Consider the following 22639-nt stretch of genomic DNA (forward strand, 5'->3'; position numbering starts at 1 on the left):
AACATCGCATTGTTTGCACTTTGGACTTTTGGTCTTTTGCTGCTTGCCGTCTGTGTGACAAGAACCAGGGAAGTGGGCGGGTTGAGGGAAAGCCCTCTAACAAATCTTATAGAAAAAAACATCCAATCTTGATTGAAAAATTGTCTGTGATGGAGAATCTACAACCCTTGGTAAATTGTTCCAATGGTTAATGGCTCTCGCTGTTAAAAGTGTACGTCTTAGTTCCAGTCTGAATTTGTCAGCTTCAACATCCAGCCATTGGATCATGTTAGACCTTTCTCTGCTAGACTCAAGAGCCCATTATTAACTATTTGTTTCCCATACAGATATTTAGATTGTAAACAAGCCACCCCTTAGCCTTCTTTGTTAAGAGGAATAGATTGAGCTCCTTTTGTCTATCACTATTAACCCTTTAATGATTCTCGTGGCTCTTCTCTGAACCGTCTACAATTTTTCATTTGATTATTTTTTATTTTTTATTTTTAACTCTAGCCCCCACATACAAGAATTGTCTATGCCCCTGATCATGCTCAATCCTCCAAAACAATATTCTGTCCTCACATGCGTTCTGCCCCCTCCAAGTCTCATCATCAGTTTTCCAAGATGCCAGTTCTCCCCCACCGCCCCAACATCAGTTCTCCTTCCAGAGACCCCACATCAATTCTGCTCCCCCCCACATCCTTGCCTCACTATTTTACATATAGGGAAACCAAGTCACAGAGATGAAGTGACTTGCCCAAGTTCACCCAGCAAGACACTGGAAGAGCTGGGAACAAAGCCCAGATCTTGTGATTCCTAGTTCAGTGATGACCAGTAAAAAGGAGCCACAGTCCCATTTTTGGAGCAGAGCTTCACTTTAAAGACAGGACAAGACCTCATGCCTTCTCTTGTCCCCATTTTCTTTTTGAGGACTCTGGCTCTGACACCAATCAGGGCGTGCTGTGCTCCTTTAAAAGCATTTTCTACTCTCTTTTGTCTTCACTGCAGTCACGTAACCTCCTGCATCAGACTGAAAACTTCCCCGGGCTGAAGTCTGATCTTAAGTCTGCCTCAAGCCCTGAAACATTGTCCCGTCCCTTTTCTTAAAGGGACCACACAGCTTCCCTTGTGTCAGATGCGCCGGGTGTATTTTACTGAGCGACCTAAAGATGGTGGTGGTGCAAAGAACATCCAAGGTATAAATTATGTAGGACATCAATAATTGGAATCATTTGCATTTACACTGAGGGGAGAAGAGACCGGAGCTTTTCTTCCCCCACTCATGTTCGAGAAATGACCCAGAACTGTTTGTACATGTCTGATCTGACAGGGGAATTCCTCTTTCCCACACCCTCCTGGTTTTGCTGGGTGATATTCTGGGTTGGTTGGTTGCTGGTTTCCGGCTATACATTGATTCTCACGCTCTCATTCTGCACTTTAGACACCAAGTAAATACTTGAGAGAAACCTTGCATTGTTTTGCTGAAAGGACTTTTGCAATCCTTTTATTGGCTGGGAAGGAATAGCTGGATTCCTTAGAGACACCCTCCCCCCCCCCCCCCCGAGAGGTCACACTTTTCTCTTCCTCCCTCGGGCGAGCGTCTCCACCTCCTTCATGAACCGCAGACACAGCTCCTCCTGCCACGGCAGAGCCACGCACTGAACGGCGACAGGCAGCCCCACGGCTCCTTCCACAGCCTGCAGAGGAGAGACAAGCCGCGGGATGTTACCTGGGATGTCAGGCTCTGGATCCAAATAGCCTTTGGAATCCTGATCTGAACTTCCTAGCTGGACCCATCCTGACAATGGGGTGAACCCAAATACCAGATCCCAATGCCCCCCAAATGTGGGGGAAATCTGAAGCTGAACTGCACAGTTCGGGCCTCTCTCATGTTCAATTAGTTCCTGCTCTAATAAGGAGAGCGAGAGGGGGGAAGATATTCTCATAGTGTAGCAACAGATTAATCTCATGCACCAGCAGTCCCCCACTCCATCCATGACCCCCTCTTCTTCATGTCTGCTGACCTGGCTCAGTCTCCTATCCCAGGGGTCACCGTAGTGCCCTGTGTAATGCTTCAGATCTTCCTCATCAGCCTCCGTAACGGTAGTGACTGGCACAACCCCCGCGGGGAAGTTTAAGACGTTGTACAACATGGTAGAGGAAACAGCAGCTGGGAGGAGCAAAACACAGAATATCACCAGTGGGAATCCAGCGAGGCAGCACCAGCCGCGGGGTTCTGGATCTCGACAGTGCGCAAGGGAGGTCGCGTGCATCCGCTTTGCGAACGCAAGACGCGTTGCACTCCACTTTGAGAATCACCATCTGGGCCGTCCCTCAAACCCTGCAAATCGGTAACAGGGACTTTCGTTGTTCACACAGCCGTCTGCCCCGCACTCACGCAAAATGATCCGCACCAGCAATGATCTGCACCTTTTTCTGTTTACACCGCGGGGAGAGAGAGTGTGGTTGAAAGTCCTCAGCACAGACTGAGAAGGCAGAATCTCTGGCCGTCTAGATCCACCTCTGACACGGACTTCCTCCAAAGCCCTTGGGCAAATCATTTAACATTTGTGTCCCTGTTTCTCCAGCTGTAAAATGGAGCTTATTTATCCCTATCGACATTATAGGGTGTTGGGAACTTTGATAGTTAACACTTGTACAGGGCTGAGATAATCACAAGTATAGTATCTATTGTTTTAATTACATGAATTCTGGAATTAAACAAATTGTAGCTGGGTGAGCTAGCTAGTTTAAAGGGGGGAAAAAAGCAGTTTCGTTGTTAGCATTACGGGAGCATCAAGTGGCTCTGAGCCTGATCCAGTCCTGATATGCAAACACATCGGAAGAAAGAGATCACAGTCAAAATAGACAAGAGGTGGGAGGGGAAACCGAACCAAAAGGACGTCTCAAAGTCCACACCAATGGTTAGATTAGACTAGACCTAGGATTCAGACCCCCTGTTTTTGAGGCCATTGTCCTGCCCACTAGACCACACTGTCTCCTGAGGCGGGTAGTGATATCCCTGGCAGTAAATATCAGTATTAACAATTCTAGCAGGTTGATTCTCAGAGCTGCGCCATTTCTGTGCAAACAGAAGGGCCGTGAGGGTAAGATTCATGGCTGCCACATCACGGAACCAGCCAGTGCCAGGTTACCGAATAACTTCCCAGGATAGCCGACCGTGAAGGCAGGACCTAGAACCGGACACAGCACGACATCCAGCTTTAGTTTCCTCCATGCGGCGATGAACTCCACGCGGTAAGCCTGGGTGGAGAACGCAAGACGGAAGCCCTGTTATATCCCGGGTTCTAGACCCAGCCCTAGCATGGCTGTGTAGCCTAACAGCAGGCAGAGCCACGTGTGTGTTGGGAAAGGAGCTAGACTGATACCCCTACGAATGGCATTCCAGAAAGCAATGGCAGACAGGATCTAGCTGCCCTGTCAGTTGCTTTATCCAGGCCAAGGCAGAGTTTCTGCCTCTCCCGATAAGAGGATTACTATAGGCGGAGCTGGTAGCACCATCTATTATTAAAGCTGCCTGATATTTTGCCAAACTTGAATCGTTCAGGCAGAAATTTTCCATGCTGGGTGTCTGCCTCAGTCTGAATTTTTTGGGGGACAATTTTAGCCCAGTCCTTTCTGAGAACAAGGCTCAAGAAAAATACATGGTTTTGCCCATATTAAAACGTCCTGGCAACCTTTTTCTGCGGAAAGTTCTGCCACCCCTGTGATTGGGAGCAGGGGCTGGAAATGTGGCAGGAGGCTGGGCGGTGTGTCAGGGATGTGCCCTTTGCTATCCCAACTTTGGCCAACTTATAAGTCTTTGAACAAATCTCAGTTGGCACATGCTCAGCGGAGACTTCTTAGACTTTAGCAGCTAAAATCTCGGAAGAGTCCATCCTCAATGAGCCTGCTCCAGCCCCTCACGACTGCTAGCGCTGACCAGTCTGTGCATGGCCATCCGCACACAGCGACTGAACATGCTTGAGACCAGAGATTTGGGGTGAGGCCTAACCCTGAATGAGGTGGGGAATAAATAGGATGCAACCATGTAATTAACGACTGTCTCATAATGCATACGCACAAGAGAACTGAATTAAGATTGCACAGGCAACCTTATTTCTGGGCTTTTCTAACTTTTGAATGCTTGACTTTGCAACCCTAATAATGTCCTTTTAACATAGTTTTTTGGGTGTCATTAATCACTGAGATGAATGCAAGCTAATGGGGGGGGGGAATAGGAGGTCTAAATATATGCAACTAGCAGTGGTCATAATAGAATTACCTATGGGGCAGCGGGGAAGGTTTCAAAGTGGATCCTAAAAGTGGGGAGAGAGGGAACGAACTTCACCCACTAGAGCCCACGACAGCCCAGGACTGCTTGCTCTGATGGAAAGCTGGGGTCTCCAGCAAGCTGGATGGAGCCCCGTGCTTGTGCAGCGTATTGAGTGTATAAATGCGTGGGAAGAAGTGCTGGTCAAGCAAGATGCAGGATCGGGTATGCCAACTTATTCCCAGCAGGAGGGATGCTGAAGGAGGGACATGAGTAGTTAAGCATCTCATCAGCACCACACGTCGCCTAAGACATTCCCAAGCTATGTCTTCGCTGCAGAGTTACCCGGGGCAATCGCCCGTGGGTACAAGCAGCCACAATGCAAAGCCCTTCCCGAGTTACTGTATCCTCATGAGGCCATACTCCCCTGTGTCTGTTGCTAGGACTCCTGGGGGCACATCCCAGGGTTCTCTGGGTTGCACTAAGCTCTGATTCCTTTCCAGTGAATAGTGGTAGAATTTGTCTGCCCTTCTGGGTGGCCGGGGGAGTTGTGGGCAGGTTCCAGCTCGAGTGAAGGCAGCACTCAGGTTTTAGCCCAGGCTGAAATCATCACTAAACTCAGGTCAGAAGTTTGTGTGTGTGGATGGGAGTGGGGATTAGACTGACCCCCGAGTAAGAGCTGGGATAACTCTACAGTGAAGACAGACCCCCCCCCCCCATTCTCTCCCCAAATCTCACCTCATTTCTGTCCTCAGCCCTTGCAAGGGAAGGTTTGTCTTGAGCAGGAAAAGCAGTTGAGTTTTGATCAGCCTTGGCTAGCACACATTTAGGGCTCTAAAGGCCAACAGGGCTGACAAAGTCAACCTGATACTTCACAAATAGCCAGTGTCTTGTGTGTAAGACAAGGGTAACAGTCACTTTAGCTCAATGCGCTGATCCAAAGGACTGCAGCAAACAGAACAAGCGACGGGCTCTGCTGAGAGGCAATTACAATCACGCTGTGTTGCCAACTCTTGTGATGTTATTGCTATTCACACGACAACTGGTATTTGAGCTCCTGGAGTCATGTGAATTCATGCAAATCTCCACTCTCATTTCTCTAAGGACATTTCTAGCCCTCTCAGTTGCCGAGAAAAGCATGAAAATATGACTCCGGAGCATCCCCAAAGACTAGGAAACTAAAAGGCAAATAAAAAGAACCCCAAGTTGATAACTGTTTATCATCTCGTGATTTTTAGGCCAATCTCATGATTTTGGGGGGCACCACTCCTGATTTTTGAACTTCGGAGGTGGGCACTGCTGAGTAATGAAGCTTCATGATTGCACTTCGTTTTCAGGGGTGGCGCTTTGCTTTCGCTTTCCTCTTTGCAGTGAGAAAAATCACATTTACCGTCACTTGGGCGTGCTGCTTCCACAGAAGTTTCTCGGACCTGAAATGTAATTGAACATGTTAAAACGACTGCAGTTAATAAGACTAAAATATTGCTGAACAGGTGATTGAATACCCCCATCTCCATTGATGAGATGCTACCATTATAAGACACCGTTATTTTACCAATCATTTTAAAAAGAAGGAACAATGGATTCTGTTTCCAGTTTAGATAAATAGTTTTACTCTATCCTCCGAGCAAATGAACAGTGAAGTCCTCAAAGAGGGGAAGGGTGGTCCAATTGTTAAGGTACTAGGTTGGGCCTCAGGAGATCTGGGTTGAGTTTTCAGCTCTTCCACATGTTGGAGAGAGAGAGCGCCTGAGCACTGGGCTTGGTGTAAAATCTGAGGCCTGTAGTCAGCAAAGTTAGGCCATGTATTATAGCAAATGCTAACAAGTTCACTGTCCGATACGTGACCTTGGCAAAGGTATTGCTAGTGTTGCTAAAACACAAGTACTCCAAAGAAGCAACAGATACTGGGGTATGTGTATCAACACACTCCAGATGATTAGCCAGGTATGCCCTGACCTAACACCAGATAAGAGAGTTTGACAGAAGTGATGCGTAGAGATGTTTTCCCCTGGAGCAAAATCCAAGGGGAGGTAACAAGCAGATGTCACGAAATATGTAAGTTGTTTGTCTCAGTCTATAAATGACAGGGTACTTCGCCTTAACCCTTTGTGTGGCCTAGGGGACAGCAGATCCTCCTACTGCTGATGGAGCCACTCCTTGCGCCTGGGCAGTCATGTGTCAATGAACCTGTAACCACAGAGTCAGAGCACTAGTACTGCGACTTAAGGACAATAAACCTGGTTGAGTGCCTTTGTCACTGCACCATGCCAATGGTCTTTCTTTCTGGGCAGTACTATTGAAGTCTGCTGAACCACCTAACTGTGCAGGGCTGGGACAGCATATGGAGAGAGCACTACACGGATGCCAACACTACAGACTCCCAGTGTGGCTTGGGCAAGTCACTTCATCTCTCTGCTCCTCGTCCGTGCAGGGAGGGCAATAAAAGTTGCCTACCTCACCACAGGAGCTGTGAGGCTAAATTCATTAATGGATGGCCCATCTTCTGAGAGGAGACTGAGGGAGCTTGGCTTGTTTAGCCTAGCAAAACATAGGCTGACAGGGGATCTGACCACCCTCGGGGTAAACACCAGTGAGGGGGAAGAGTTATTCAAGCCAAAGGGCAACGCTAGCACCAGAACAAATGGGGCTAAACTGGCCAGGAAGGAATTCAGGCTAGAAATTAGAAAGTTTCCAACCATCAGAGGAGGGAAGTCCTGGAACTGCCTCCCAGTAAGAGTTTGTGGGTACAAACAACCTCATTCATCTGAAGGTGGAACTTGATAAGATTATGAATGGGATTATATGATGGGATGGCCAGCGACAGCAGGGGAACTGGACACGAGGACCCAGGTGGCGCCTTCCACTCTATGTTCTGGGTTCCTATATTTTGAGGTACTCCAATACTAGGATGATGGTGGCCTCTGTAGATACTCTTCTCTAGCTCCGTCTTCATACAGAATAGAGGGCTCAGGACATGATGGGTATTTTCTCAGTCCTTAATTAGTCAAAGTTCCTCTTGACGGCACAGGGAAAATCTTGGGAACTTCAAGATTCGTCCCAAAACACTAGGTAAGTGGCCTCTAATGTGGTGAGAACAGGTGGATGAGACTCAAGACTCGGGAGCTTTATTGCCGGCTCAGCCACTGACTCAGCGTGAGACCTTGGGTAAGTCACTTGGTCAGACGTGGTCTCCATTTCCCACACGTAACGTGTGCGCTCTATGGATTAACACAGTTGCAGCCCACTCCCTAAACACAGTTACAATCCATTCCATTTACATGGTTACAATCCATTCGCCTCTGCCCGTGGGACTCTGGCAAGCAGCAGATGTTACAATTCATGGCACTTTACCGGTAGCAGCGTGAAACGATGTGCAAAAGTTCAAGCTGATGGGACAGAACCACAGCTGATGTAAATCAGCAGAGCACTGTCAATGTCAACACCGCTACACTGATTTGCAGCAACCGAGGATTTGGGCCAATGTCAGAAGGAAAGTGAAAGCCAGAGGGTCAGGACACGCCCACCTTTCCTTGGCCCTACAACTCATGCTGTGCAAATGCACCATGTCCGTGCGGTTATTCGAATGGGACGCTCTCTCTTACCTCACTCCACACAGAGCAGCCAAATAACCCGCCAGGCGCGGAAACTGAAAAGAGGCAAATTACATTTCAGTTGGGATCAGAACTGGGCACCCAGAGTCTTGTCTAGCCTGCAGGAAATGGTCACTCAATAAAATTAACAGGCAGCAGGTTTAAAACAAACAAAAGGAAGTATTTCTTCACACAACACACAGTCAACCTGTGGAACTCCTTGCCAGAGGATGTTGTGAAGACTAAGACACTACCACAGGGGTTCTCAAACTGGGGGTCAGGACCCCTCAGGGGGTCACGAGGTTATGACCTGGGGGGTTGCGAGCTGTCAGCCTCCACCCCAAACCCCGCTTCGCCTCCAGCATTTATAATAGTGTTAAATATTTTAAAAGTGTTTTTAATTCATAAGGGGAGTCGCACTCAGAGGCTTGCTGTGTGAAAGGGGTCACCAGTACAAAAGTTTGAGAACCACTGCACAACAGGATTCAAAAAAGAACTAGATAAATGCATGGAGGCTAGGCCCATCAAGGGCTATTCGCCAGGATGGGCAGGGATGGTGTCCCTAGTCTCTGTTTGCCAGAAGCTGGGAATGGGCGACAGGGGATGGATTACTGGATGATTGCCTGTTCTGTTCGTTCCCTCTGAAGCACCTGGCATTGGACACTGTTGGAAGGCAGGATACTGGGCTAGATGGACCATTGGTCTGACCCAGTATGGCCGCTCTTATGTCACAATGGAAGGAGTTGGATTCCCACCATCCCTGAGGCTCTGACTTTTTAGTCAATAGCCCCCTGGTTATGTTTGGATGGCACTTCATAGAGATTGCTGAGCCTAATAATAAATAATTAATAATTTATATAGCACATGATCCAAGCCCAGTGAAGTCAATGGGCTTCTTTGACGGGCTTTAGCTCCTGCCCAGAGACACAAAGCCCTTTACAAACAAAATACATAGCACTGAGATGCAGCCACTTCTAGGGTGCGGAACAAACCAGTGCACACGACAACGCCACCCACTGATTCTGGGCCAAGGACGCCCCTGCCCCCCTTTTACAACAACGCCTGTGTGTTCTTTAACATTACCATTATAACATCCGGTGCTAGCGCTGCACAAACAGGACCTCATTCACCCCCATAATGCCCCTGACAGGTCCGTCAGCGCTATCCCCATTTTACAGATGGGAAAAATGAACACAGAGAAATTAAATGGTTCAACCTGAGAAGATAAAATTACTTCAGGCCGAGAGTAATAAACATACGGAGTAAATCACTGGGAAAGGAAATTCAAACCAAAGTTTGTAACTGAGCTCAGAGATTCATCGATTTTTCGGCCAGAAAGGATTTTTCAATCATCTAGTCTGACCTCCTGCATAACACGGGATTGATTTCGCCCTGCTCCCCTTGTTGTGAGTTCAATGGCTAACACATCTCTTCCAGAAAGGCATCCAAGGCTGGATTTGAAGACATGAGGAGATGGAGAATCCACCACTTCCCTTGGGAGTTTGGTTGACTGGTTCATCACCCTCACTGTTAAAAACTGGTGCCTTCTTTCTAATTTGCATTTGGCTAGCTGCAGCTTCCAGCCATTGGTTCTCGCTCTGCCTTTCTCCACTAGATTAAAGAGCTCTTTCGTACCTGGTCCCCCACCCCCGGTGAAGGTACTTATACACCCACTATTAAGTCACCTCTCAATCTGCTTTTTAATAACCTGAACACAGCCCATTAAGTCTCTCACTGTAGGGCAGTGGTTCTCAACCAGGGGCAGGGGCCCCCTGGGGGGCCTCAAAAGGGGTTTCAGGGGGTCCGCCAAGCAGGGCCAGTGTTAGACTCACTGGAGCCCAGGGCAGAAAGCTGAAGCCCCACTGCATGAGGCTGAAGCCCAGGACCCTGAGTCCCACCACTGGGGGCTGAAGCCAAAGCCCGAGCAACTTAGCTTTGTGGGGGCCCCTGTGGCGTGGGGCCCCAGGCAATTACCCTGCTTGCTACCCCCTAATGCAAGCCCTGGCTTTTATAAGCATAAAACCAGTTGTTGTGGCAGAGGTGGGCCATGGAGTTTTTATAGCATGTTGGGGGGTGGGGGGCTCAGAAAGAAAAAGGTTGAGGACCCCTAGCATAGTGCATTTTCTCCAGCCCTTGGATCATTTTGCGGCTCTTTTCTGCATCCTCTCCAAATTTCCAGCAATAGCCATCGACAAACCTAACTGGGGTGGGCCTAGGGGAAAAACTAGGGAAGTGAGATGAAGAGAGTTTGAAAAGTAGCAGCACTTTCCTTCATCTTAAGAGGCCTCACCTCAGTCATTGTGCTACAAACTCCACCAGCTTCCCATGGACACAAACCCCTGGAATGTGAGCTGGGGCCATTGGGGCGCAAGCCAGCATTGAGATAAGAAGATGGGACTCACCAGAGGTCGAACCATAAGAGCCAGCATTTTCTTCACCAGCGTTGGAATCCTGTAGCAATTCACCTGGGGTTCCAAGCCTGGATCCACAGCGTCCCCTGCACTGGGAGGGAACAGGGGAGAGGGTGGGCAGAAGCCAACTGCTTTACACCTAACAGCTGGCTGACTCCTAACCAGAATTTTGCTGTCTCAATGCCTGAAAACAAACTCCCTCTGCTATAAAACATGGCATTCATCTCCCGCAGCTGGGGATGCAGGCAGCAGCCGACGCATGGGTGCAAACTGCACTGCAGAATGCCCACGGGCCGGATTCTACTCCAGCTTCCACCACCGGAGGTTGGGGGTAACTCTGCTGAAATCAGTGGAGTCACCCTGGGGTGACGCTCCTGGAAATGAGAGGAAGAGCAGATCCAGAGGGTGTGATTCTTGGGGAGCTCTGTTGCCTTCCTTGGAGTCACTCTGGAATTGCACTGCAGGGTTTTGGCCTCTAGCGTGAGTTGGCATAAGCCACCGAGCGCCAGTTCTGGCCCTTATTCTCCAGATTTGCATCACGGTAAGTCTGGAGGCCTGACTGCATTTAGGTGCCTAACTCGGGGCAGCCACGTCTGTTGGCCCAGATACACTCCCTGTCACTCGCTGGAGCAGGTTTGGAAAGTGGTATAACTTGGGCCTACAGCTTCAGTACCACGTGTGCCAAACCACCTGTGGTGTCCACAACTTCTGCAGAGAGCTGCTGGCCCTTAGGCTGTACTTGATTGACTCAGGGAGGCACTGTGGGGCAGGTAGTGTCTTGCATTGATTTAATGGCCTATAAATAGTGGCATCTCCGTGGCAGGCAGGGTGTTGATTTGCGTGCCAGGTGCTGTCTGGCATTTATCCATCGATGCATATTGACTCTGATCACCTCACCGGGGCCAGTTTTACCCGCCCACTTGCAGACATTATCAGCCTCCACTGTAAATTTCCAGTCCAGTCACTCGTTTATTGGCAAGAACCCCTCCAGTCCCCGTGGCTTCTCTCTTAGAAGCAGCACGTCGTCTGCCATCCATTATGGGCAATGACTGCTTTGAATGCCTGTGAGTCCGGTGAGGCTAGGAGGAAAGGTCACTTAGTCTCTAGTCTCAGACCCGCGTTCCACCTCTTTCCGCTCTGCCAACCCATCCTCCGTCCCCCCCTGCATGGAGACGCCCTGCTGCCCTGACATAGAGCTGCTGGTTGTGCTAATGGGCTGTCACACATGAGCTCGCTGGGGACAGTTTAACTCCCACCAGAAGGACAGAGGGTTTATACTTACAACATGCCCAGTAAAGTGCAGCCTCCATCAGCAAAAAGACCTTTCACAAAAAGCTCATTCATGACGTAGTCAGGCCGAGGAGGAGCAAAGGGCACCAGCTACATGAGAGCAAAAGGTTATTCGACCAGCAGCCGGGCTCCATGGAATGTAACTAATAGCTCAGGGCCTAGATCCTGCAAACACACATCACCAGGCTTAACGCTCACTGCTGTGGCTTCCCCACTCGTTTCAATGGGAATTCTCCCAGGAATAAGCGCCGTGCTTGGGAATAAACATAGAAGCTGGTGGCTTTTGCAGCCCACTCCAAGACACGCTCTCTCTGTACAGGTTCAGAGCTCACCCCCTTCCTGGGGTATGGCTATATTTGCCTAGAATCTAATAATATAGCAGATTCCAGCTCAAGCCTTCTGTGTAGGTGTGGCTGCTCCTCCCTCGGGACTGCTCAGCCCAGACCTTAGATCCTCTCTCCTCCCAGAGCCATTCCTACTTCCATTCCGTCCTGGGCAGAGTTGATGAGTAAGGCTGCGAGTGTGTCACGGAAGTCATGGATTCCGGGACTTTCCGGGACTTCTGCAGCATCCGGGGCAGCTGGCCAGGGGGCTACCTGAGCAGCTCCGGCAGCCCCCGGGGCCAGCTGCACCCGCCGCAGCTAGGTGCAGGAGGGGGTGAGGGCTCTGGGCGGCACTTACCTTGGGGGGCTCCCTGGAAGTGGCGACATGTCCCTCCCTCAGCACCTCGCTCCACGTGCTGCCTCTGCTCACAGGCACCGCCCCCGCAGCTCCCATTGGCCATGGTTCCCGGCCAATGGGAGCTGCAGAACTGGGACTTGGGGCGGGGACAGCACATGGAGCTAGGAGCTGAGGGAGGGACATGTCGCCACTTCCGGGGAGCCGCCAATCCCCCCACCCCAGCACCAGCAGGAGTTCCGGGCCATGGGCCACCCCCCCCCAGCATCAGCGGGGGTCCTGGGCTGCTCCCCCCCGAGCACCCATGGCGCCTTCCAGGCTGCCCCCCACAAACATCCGTTGCACCCCCAAGGTGCCCCCACATGAGCACCTGCAGCACCCCCAGGCTACCCCTCCCCACAAGCACCTGCAGCATCCCCTGGCCCAAGATTTAGTGAGGGGTATATAGTACAAGTCGTGGGCAGGTCACGGGCCGTGAATTTTTGTTTACTCCCCGTGACCTGTCCATGACTTTTACTAAAAATACCCGTGACTAAAACGTAGCCTTGGTGATGAACCACAATGCCAACAGCGAGTCAGCAGAACTCCTTTAGAACGGCCCAGCAGGACGGACACCTGCTAAGAGGTGGGTCCCCAAGAGAACACGGTCACCCTGTAGCACTAATTAAAGGGCATGGCTCTCTCTGCCCTGCCTCCCTTGTTCTGGGGAGAAGCGTCTCCCTGGAGCAAGACAGGTGCCGTGTCCACCGTCGGAAGCGTTTGAGCGTTTGCTGGCTCGCTTATGGACCCCCGTAGTGGTGCTGCTAAAGCTGGGATCCAGTAATAAACAAGAGCGCTTGGCCCCACACGGGCCCGTCTGTGCTCAACCTTTGCGTCCTGTCAACCCTTCTGCTAAAACCAGACGAACATGCCACAGAGGGGTAACCGGTTCCCCACGCCCGGCCCCTTTCGTTATCCCGCAGCAAGAGTATTTGCCCTGTGCTGCTGCTCCACTAGGGGGCTCCCTTTGCTATGGCAGGGAACAGAACAGTTCTGTAGCATACTGGCTCTGGGGACCTCTGATATACACCCACGCACAAACTGTGGGGTGCACCTCCCTTGGGGGGCACAGCTGGGGCCCGGGCCATCCCCCATGAGGAGCGGAGAGGGAGTGCCACCCAGCTCTGCTCCCATCCCCATCCTTGGCTGCTGACCCTGCACCTAAGACTCTGGCCCCCAACCAGGACTCCACTCCTGGCCCCATACCTGCCCCCAGACTCAGCTCCCTTACTCCTGTCTGCGTCCCACCCCTCAGAGCCGCGGCCCCGCTCCAGGCCCCGGGTGGGCAGGGTGCAGACAGGGGTAACGGGGGGCATGACCCTGAAAAGCTTGGGGACCACTGGTGTATATGAATGAGTGATCTTTTGCCCTCCAGTGACTGGTTCCACACACAGGCTAAGAGACCTGCTACTGCCACCTAAGTCATTTATCCTGCCCCCCTCCGTGCACCACTCCACCAGCCATTGCTGGATGGTTTCTTGTGCTATAGAAAGACAGATAATCATCTGGAGAGCAATTTCACTTTTATGGGCCAGGTCAAAGAAACAGGCTCAGAACAAGAGGTTGGAGTGGCCAAGCTCACTGTGTGTCCAGCTTTCTGGAGAATCTCCTTGGTTTCATGCACAGCCCGTCTCATGCAGGGAGGTAGCAGGAAATAGCCGTCTGTGTCATAGTATCCGATCCGAAGAGGGGCAGAGCTGGAGTACACCTGAAGTGAAGGGAGCCTTCTTTAAAAACAGTTCAAGCTGGGCGTGTATTGGGGTTAGAACATAAATCGGACTTTTCCCAGACTTGGGTGGACCTCAACAGGTTTTGGGGAAACGTTTTTGCCAATCCCAAATGTGAAAAAAAACACCAGGAGTCAGACCCCCAAAATCATGAGATTCGCCCCAAAGCCTGAGATTTTATAAAGACCCTTAATCATATTTTGGGGGGGAGGGTTAGCTTTTGATTGAAAACTCCCCCTGCCCATTCACAGTGTGTGCGGGGAACATCTCTTGCAAACGTGCAGTGTAAGGATATTTTAGCCCTGGCCACACAAGCTCTCAATAGACGAGTTCTCTCATTGTACAAACACAGAACAGACAATCTTTGCTTGCCATCTATGCCAAGTCTCTGCCCCCAGTTTGCCCTGTGCCAGGGAATCTGTGTACTCCTCCGTTTCCCTTAGTCTGTGACCTAGCTGCTGATACTGGTCTCACCAAACTCAGCTCATTTGATGGGAACAGCTAATTTTTAACCTCTCCTGAGCCAGGCCAGCCAGGATTCAAACTGGTGATGGCCAGGTGAAATGGTCTGTCGCTTAGTAGCAACCCCCAGGCATCCAGCCCCCAAGAATATTAACGTTGCCCCTTTGAGAAGGAGGCAACTGTCTGAATCTCATGCAGGCAGGCTCTGCCATTCTTTAGCCACACAGGCCAAATACGCCCCCCTGCCTCCATCTCAGACGCGCTCTCAGTCCACTGGGCCCTGTTCTTAAAGGAGCGACTCCCAGTCCCCAACATACAAACATGACAAACACAACAGCAAAACAAAGCTTAATATCTCCACATTGCCCATCGAGCTGGGACAGTTACAAAATGTTGACCCCTGGACCTATCCCCTCCTCCCCCCGACAGAAAGAAATGATATCAGAGTGGATTGGGGAGATGGGGGGGCACACAGAGCCCCTGGCAGGAAGGAAGAATGGGGGACCTTGATATGGATGGGAAAGGGTCAAATGGGGGGCACATAAAGGGCATGGCATGGGGAGAGGGCAATGGGGGGCACAGAGCCCATGGCATGGGAAGGGGAGAGGAATGGGGGGCACACAGAGTCCATGGCCTGGAAGAAGAGGAGATTGGCTAGCACCCAGAATCCTTAGCATGGGTGGGAGGGGAATGGGGTACACACTGAGCTTGTGGCAGGAGGGAAGAGGGTATTGGGGAGCACACAGCACTGCTGCTGGGGGGCATAGGGGGAACACAGAACCCTTGGCATGGGAGAAGATGGGATTGGGGGGCACTCAGCACTGCTGGTGCCGTGGAGAATGGGGGCACACAAAACCTTTAGCATGGGGGAAGAGGGGAATGGGGAGCCTACAGAGCCCTTGGCATGGGGCAAATGGGAGGGCAAATGGTGGAATGGGAGACACACAAAGGGTGGGAGCGGAGTGGATGGCAGATTGCTGGGATAGAGAGGACTAAGGAAGCTGTCCCAGGGAATTGTGGGATACATCCGGCTGACTCCTGGGAGTCAAGCGGGGCTGTGTCCACACTGCAAAGCAATAGGACTAGGACCCTGGGTCATAGCTTAACTCGAGCTTGGACCCACCAGCCCTGCAGGGTTCTGGGACCTTGGGTGCAAGCCCTGGGTTAGTGCAATTGCAATGTAGATGCAAGGGGGGTTAGGCTTGAGTCCAGGCTCAAACACTGACTTATGTTGCAGTGGAGACATACCCATGGTTCCCTTGTGCAAGTGCTCAGTTATCTTACCTGTGAAATGGGTGAATGGCTGTTACCTCCCCTAAGGGAGCTGTTTGGAGGCTTGCTTAATAATAAGGGTTACAAGGGGCCTGGAAAGATGAATATGTCAATGGAAGAGCCAGGACGAGAACTCCCAGTCTCCAATGTCACACCTGGGCGGCAGGGTGTTGAGGGAGCGCCCTCAATAAATCGGGGGACGGCTGGAATTTTTCATGCCCTCGCCGGACTGCCTGCAGCCAGCGATCACATTCGTCACGATGCAGTCCCAAGAGCTGGCAACACTCCTGTCCGTTCAGTTGGGTTTCTTAGTGGAGGTCTCCTTTTCATTCCTTTCCCCCCACCTTCTCCACTTCCCATGTTCCTGCTTCCTCCTTCCAGCCCAACCCTTCCTCCCAGGAGGGGAAGTTTAAAGCGGGCAGTGTGAGAAAGTGCAGCCATTTTGTACAGCCAGGCGAGAACGCTGCAGGCCAACTCTGCAGGCGGCTTTTGCCTTTGTGCACCGGAACGGGAAGCCCTTTGGGGCAGATTTCCCATCACCCCCAATATTCTTTGTCCCTCTCCCTGGAAAGCTTTGTTCAGGAGGGGACTCGTGCTGGACGGTGAGCGCCCGTTTCAATGCACAGAGACGGGGATTTAAAGCTTGCTCCGGGCTGCATGATAGGAACAACTGCCTGCCTCCAACAGACCCTCAAGAGCCTGGTCTCTGAGAAGATCCTATCAGCAGCCGCTTGAGGAAACCAGTGCTACTTCACTCTCCAATGACCTACCTCCTCGTTGAAGGGCAGGGGCGGCACGGTGGGGTCCAGGCGGAACATGTCGTCACACAGGAGCGCTCTCATGCACAGAGCCAGGCTGTCCACGTCCCTCGCCATTGGTCCTACCGCTCCTGTAACTGGAATCAATATGGAAGAACATGTGTATAATTTAACCAATGGGATTTGAGGTGGCAAAAAAACGATTTTCGCCTAGAGATTGAACTCTGTATGGAACAATCCTGCTCCGACCCGGGATATACTAAATCAGTGATACTCAGATAGGGACTCGAGAGCAACAAGTGGCTCTTTAATGCAGCTCCTTGATTAATAATGAAATCACACAGTGTTTTAATATCATGTGCTGCAATCTAAGTTGTTAACCAGTAGGATGCTTTTACTATGTTATTAACCAATTAAGTAAGTTATTAACTTATTTGCTGTGAGACTAAAAACATATATGTATATGACAGAACAAGAAGCAATGGTCTCAAGTTGCAGTGGGGGAGGTCTAGGTTGGATATTAGGAAACACTATTTCACCAGGAGGGTGGTGAAGCACTGGAATGGGTTACCTAGGGAGGTGGTGGAATCTCCACACTTAGGGTACGTCTTCACTACCCGCCGGATAGGCGGATAACGATCGATCTATCGGAGATCGATTTATCGCGTCACGTCTAGACGCGATAAATTGATCCCAGAACGCGCTCCCCGTCGACGCCGGAACTCCACCAGAGCGAGAGGCGGTAGCAGAGTCGACGGGGGAGCCGCGGCCATCGATCCCGCGCCGTGAGGATCGATCTAAGATACGTCGACTTCAGCTACGCTATTCTCGTAGCTGAAGTTGCGTATCTTAGATCAATCCCCGCCCCTAGTGTAGACCAGCCCTTAGAGGTTAATAAATAAATTAATTAATTAATTAATGGAGATATCCCATCTCCTAGAACTGGAAGGGACCTTGAAGGTCATCGAGTCCAGCCCCCTGCCTTCCCTAGCAGGACCAAGTACTGATTTTGCCCCATATCCCTAAGTGGCCCCCTCAAGGATTGAACTCACAACCCTGGGTTTAGCAGACCAATGCTCAAACCACTGAGCTATCCCTCCCCCCCCAGGTTTTTAAGGCCTGGCTTGACAAAGCCCTGGCCGGGATGATTTAGTTGGTGTTGGTCCTGCTTTGAGCAGCGCGTTGGACTAGATGACCTCCTGAGGTCTCTTCCAACCCTAATCTTCTATGATTCTATATATACAAAATATTTCCCATCATACTGTTTAAATATGAATATATAGTACTATAGTAAATGAAACAATGAATTCACACAACTGTGGTTTTTTGGGTAATGTTGATCATTAATTTGGCTCATGAACCACTAGGTATCACTGGACTAAATGAACTACTAACAGGTCCCTTCCATGTCCAATTTCTAGAGGCCAAATCCTGAGCTCTGTGCTTTGCTTTTACTGAGTCTTTGATCCAGCAAAAATCCCACTGAGCCTGGGATTTGGCCTCCTGTATTCTCCAGGTTGTGATTAACAAAAAACAGAAGCAAAGAGAGCGCGAACAGCACCCAAGTGTCTCCCTGTGATGCTGCCACTAACTCTCAGAGAGATTCACTGGTCACACTGCAGAGCTATTCTCTCGATTGCTGCCTGCCGGGAGGTCACGGTACGCCTAATTCTCACTGCAAAACTATTGCCTTCTTTAGATGTATTTCAGTAGAATCTAGGAGTCCCAACTATTATGGGATCACGTTGCGCTAGGCACTATATACACGTGTGGTAAGAAAGAGTCCCTCCACAGAGGGCGCACAGTCTAAACAGACGAGACAGGTGGGAGGACAGAAAGGAAGTCTAAGGAGGGTGGTGAAGCACTGGAATGGGTTACCTAAGGAGGTGGTGGAATCTTCATCCTTAGAGGTTTTTAAGGCCCACCTTGTCACCCTGGCTGGGATGATTTAGTTGGGGTTGGTCCTGCTTTGAGCAGAGGGTTGGACTAGATGACTTCCTGAGGTCCCTTCCAACCCTGAGATTCTATGAGGGAGGTGGGCTCCAGACCAAGATGCAACTTCAAAGTGCAACTTCACCCTGAGTCTGTCAACCCAGGCTTGGAGGCTCACGTCCACAGGCTGTGTAGACGTGCCCCTTAGGGCTATTTCAATCCAAATAATAAATACACCTCTACCCCGATAGAACACTGTCCTCGGGAGCCAAAAAAATCTTACCGCGTTATAGGTGAAACTGCGTTATATCGAACTTGCTTTGATCCACCGGAGTGCCCAGTCCCGCCCCCCCAGAGCACTGCTTTACCGCGTTATATCCAAATTCGTGTTATATCAGGTCGCATTATATTAGGGTAGAGGTGTAGCAACAACAGCAGTGAGCGTCTCTCCAGCCAAATGGGTAGGAATTGAGGCAAGCTCATCTCTGCTGGCAGTTCTAAAGTTGGGTGGCATTTTTTCAGCACATAGTTTATTTGCTGAAAAATGCAGTTTGCGGTCAACCGAAACCGGTCCCGAATTTGGGTCCCATTCAACACATCGTTTTATTTGGGGGGGGGGAAATGGGGAAACAAGTTTCCGAAAAAGTCTGAATGTTTCGTTTCGACCCTTTCAGAAGAAAATGTTTTGACGTTTTGTTTTGAAATTTAGCTTGATTTAAATTAAAAAAACAAACAAAGTGTAAAAAACACACAGAAAAGAAGCATTTTGTTTGACCTGCAATGATTTTTTTTTTTCTGGTTCTTAGGTGAGAAAAACTGAAAAATTATCCTTTCAGGTTGACCCAAAAAACTATTTTTTCCCAGGTGTTTCAGTGCTGATCCAAAATAAATAAATAACGCCCTCCCCCCGCCAAACAAACAAACAAACAAACAAACAAACAAAAAAACAACCCAAACCCACCATCCCCAATTCACTCAGTTCTAGGAAGAACTTACAGCTTCTGAACATTTCTTCTTGTTAGAAATTCCATTAAACAATCATCCACCACACTGCACTCTCCAGCTGAGAGCCCTACCCTGGAAGTAGGATGTCTTCTGTTCAATCAAGATTCATTCCTAATGTTCTTGTTCATCACAATATTTAAGAGGAAGTTACTTAAAATTCATGTACCTGATAGGATCCCATCAATAGGGCCGCTAATTCCAGAGAGACTGTGAAAGGAAGAAATAGAACAACATGTCACGTTGCTAAAAGAGAGGGGTTCACCCAAGATTATTCAGAATTTCATAGATTTCAAGCTTTAGGGTCATGTAATCTGAATTCCCGCAGAACACAAGACAGAGAACCTCGCCCTGCAATTCCTCCATCAAGCCCACAACTTATTTTTGAGCTAGAGAAGTTCTGTTATTATTAATTATTATTAATTATTATTATTATTATTACCACAGAAAGATACATCCAGAGAAACCCATCAATTAGTTGGGGATTGGTCCTGCTTTGAGCAGGGGGTTGGACTTGATACCTCCTGAGGTCCCTTCCAACCCTGAGATTCTATGATTCTATGAATTGTATCTCTCCCCAGATAAGAATGTAACAAAATCTGGCTGCTTCAAAACTATCAGTGAGGTTTGAATTCTGGGTGTTTGGTGTAGGCCTGGCTTGACATGAGTAATTACATTTCTTGGGAGACAGGATTAGGGAGGTAAAGGGATCAGCAGGCTGGAGACAGAATGTCTCTGTGCTAGCTAAAATAAAGGAGAACACCAAGGGACACATTTACAATGGACAAGGTAACAGTGGATAAAATAAGCCTGGATCCGAAGAAGAGATAAAGAGTGAGGACGTATCTGCACTAGAAAATTAAGGCAACCGAACAGGTTGGCACACAGCTGTAGCAGTAATTACATTGCTCGTGTGTCTATACTTTGCTCCTTCTGCCGACAGTGCACATCCTCACCAGCAGCGCTTGTAACGTTCGTACTTAGGGTGACCAGACAGCAAATGTGAAAAATCGGGACAGGGGGTGGGGGGTAATAGGAACCTATATAAGAAAAAGACCCAAAAATCAGGACTGTCCCTATAAAATCGGGACATCTGGTCACCCTATTCGTACTGTTAGCGTGGGGGCATTGTGGGAAGGCTCCTGAAATCTAGTAACAGTCGACATAAGCAATGCAGTGTCTACACCAGGGGTGGGCAAATGTTTTGGCCCGAGGGCCACATCGGGGTTCCGAAACTGTACGGAGGGCCAAGTAGGGAAGGCTGTGAGTCCCCAAACAGCCTGGACCCCACCCTCTATCTGCCCCCTCCCACTTCCCGCCCCCTGACTGCCCCCCTCAGAATCCCCGCCCCATCCAACCCCCCCTGCTCCTTGTCCCCCAACCGCCCCCTCCTGGGACCCCCGCCCCTAACGGCCCCCCATGGGACCTCATCCCCTATCCAACCCCCCCTACTCCCTGTCCCCCTGACTGCCCTGCGCCCTATCCACACCATTGCCCCCTGACAGGCCCCATGGGACTCCCACGCTTATCCAACCCCCCCTGCTCCTTGTCCCCTGACTGCCCCCTGGGACCCCCTGCCCCTTATCCAACCCCCCTGCTCCCTGCCCCCTAACCATGCTGCTCAGAGCAGTAGGACTGACAGCCGCACCGCCCGGCCGGAGCCAGCCATGCTGCCGCGCAGTCTAGAGCACCGGGGCAGGCCGGCGGCTTTCGCAGCCGTGCTGCCCAGCAGGAGCTCGCCGCCCCGAGCGCTGGCGGCACGGCGAGCTGAGGCTGCAGGGGAGGGGGGACAGCAGGGGAGGGGCCAGGGCTAGCCTCCCCGGCTGGGAGCTCAAGGGCCGGGCAGGACAGTCCCGCGGGCCGGATGTGGCCCACAGGCCATAGTTTGCCCACCTCTGGTCTACACTGACACTGCGTCGGCCTACCCACCTCAACCTTGACTCTACGCCACTCGGGGAGGCGGAGTTATTAAGTTGGCCTAGTGGGGCGGTGACTTTGTTGGGAGTGAAATTTAAGTGTAGACACCTCCAAGGTAAGCTGCCTTGCATCAACCTAACTCTGTAGTGTAGAGCAGGTCTAGGTCACGCATGGAGAGTGTGTGCTGTATGGGGATTAGTTTTTACGAAGTGATCAAGCCAATCCCAAAACGTGTGATGCAATGCAGAGTAAATGCAATGTAACATGTACATGTATATAAAGGAAGAGGTTTGCTGTGTAACTTTGGAGGTGTGGCATGCCCTAGACCCATCCCTTATGCTTGAATCTGATCAACTCAGCGTAGCATTGCTGTCTGCCAAATAAAGGAACCTGGGTGATGAGACGGGAGAGGACTGAATTCTTGGGGGACCGAGTGGAAGAGGTCCCGGGGTAACCCCCGACATTTGGTACTAAAAGCACAAGGCCTGTGATCTAAAGGGGCAATGCTTTTTGGAGTGACCAGATAGCCATTGCCTTTTTGCCCCCCTGAGTCACTAATGTGATTTCAGTACTGCATACGCCTTGAAACGGAGAGGGGCTCCATCTGAATCAATAAAGCCACCATCACTCGCAGGTCTCCTACCACGGAGTGCAGCCCTTCAGCAGGCTGGGGGCAGGTCTCTGCACCTACCTCAGCCTGTTGCCCGTCGGCTTGAGCCCGCACAGCCCGCAGAAGCTGGACGGCAGGCGGATGCTCCCACCTATATCTGTCCCAAAGCCCAGGACGGACCCTCCTCCGGCGATCAGCGCCCCCTCCCCTCCGGAGGAGCCGCCGGGGCTTTTCTGGTGGTTCAGCGGATTCACCGTCTGGCCGAAGATCAAGTTGCTGCAGTCGTAGCTGGAGAGAGGAAAGGAGCAGGTCGGACAGTCACATCTCTACTTCACATCCTTGCCAGGAGGGAGGAGTAACCTGGAAGTTTGCTGGACATTTTTCTTTCTGCCCAACATAATGATCTGGCCCCCATCCCTCTAGAATGCGAGCGCCTCAGTCTTTAATGTATGTATCCTTGCAATGCCGGAGAACAAATCTGAGGCTCAGGTGGACTCTCTGACTTGCCCAAGGTTTAGGACACAGCAAGGAATTGGCCCTGGGATTCCCAAGCCCCAGGCCAGCACCCCAACCACTGGACTGTCACTGACAATCTGAAGTCACTCGGGCCCAGATCTTTAAAGGGGCTTAGGCATTGCTGGGCTCTGTGTTGCAATGCCTAACCCCCAGGTGGTCTGCTGCCCCAGGGAATCTGCA

At 50.7% G+C, this 22639-nt stretch overlaps 1 protein-coding gene across 1 annotated transcript in view; it reads right to left on the reverse strand.

Moving 5' to 3' along the window:
* Positions 1–1547: 1547 nt before the first annotated feature.
* Positions 1548–22639, reverse strand: part of LOC135882600 (vitamin D3 hydroxylase-associated protein-like) — a 33655-nt gene continuing 12563 nt past the window's right edge. Inside the window, exons 5-15 of the mRNA XM_065409557.1 lie at positions 22025–22231; positions 19586–19626; positions 16495–16619; positions 13846–13971; positions 11539–11636; positions 10248–10347; positions 7858–7901; positions 5643–5682; positions 3135–3243; positions 2004–2149; positions 1548–1676 (exon numbers count right to left, since the gene is read on the reverse strand). Of these exons, the coding sequence (XP_065265629.1) occupies positions 1548–1676; positions 2004–2149; positions 3135–3243; positions 5643–5682; positions 7858–7901; positions 10248–10347; positions 11539–11636; positions 13846–13971; positions 16495–16619; positions 19586–19626; positions 22025–22231 (1165 nt within the window). The remainder of the gene's footprint in view (positions 1677–2003; positions 2150–3134; positions 3244–5642; positions 5683–7857; positions 7902–10247; positions 10348–11538; positions 11637–13845; positions 13972–16494; positions 16620–19585; positions 19627–22024; positions 22232–22639) is intronic.

Source organism: Emys orbicularis, chromosome 8, assembly GCF_028017835.1.
Source record: "Emys orbicularis isolate rEmyOrb1 chromosome 8, rEmyOrb1.hap1, whole genome shotgun sequence".
NCBI lineage: Eukaryota > Metazoa > Chordata > Testudines > Emydidae > Emys > Emys orbicularis.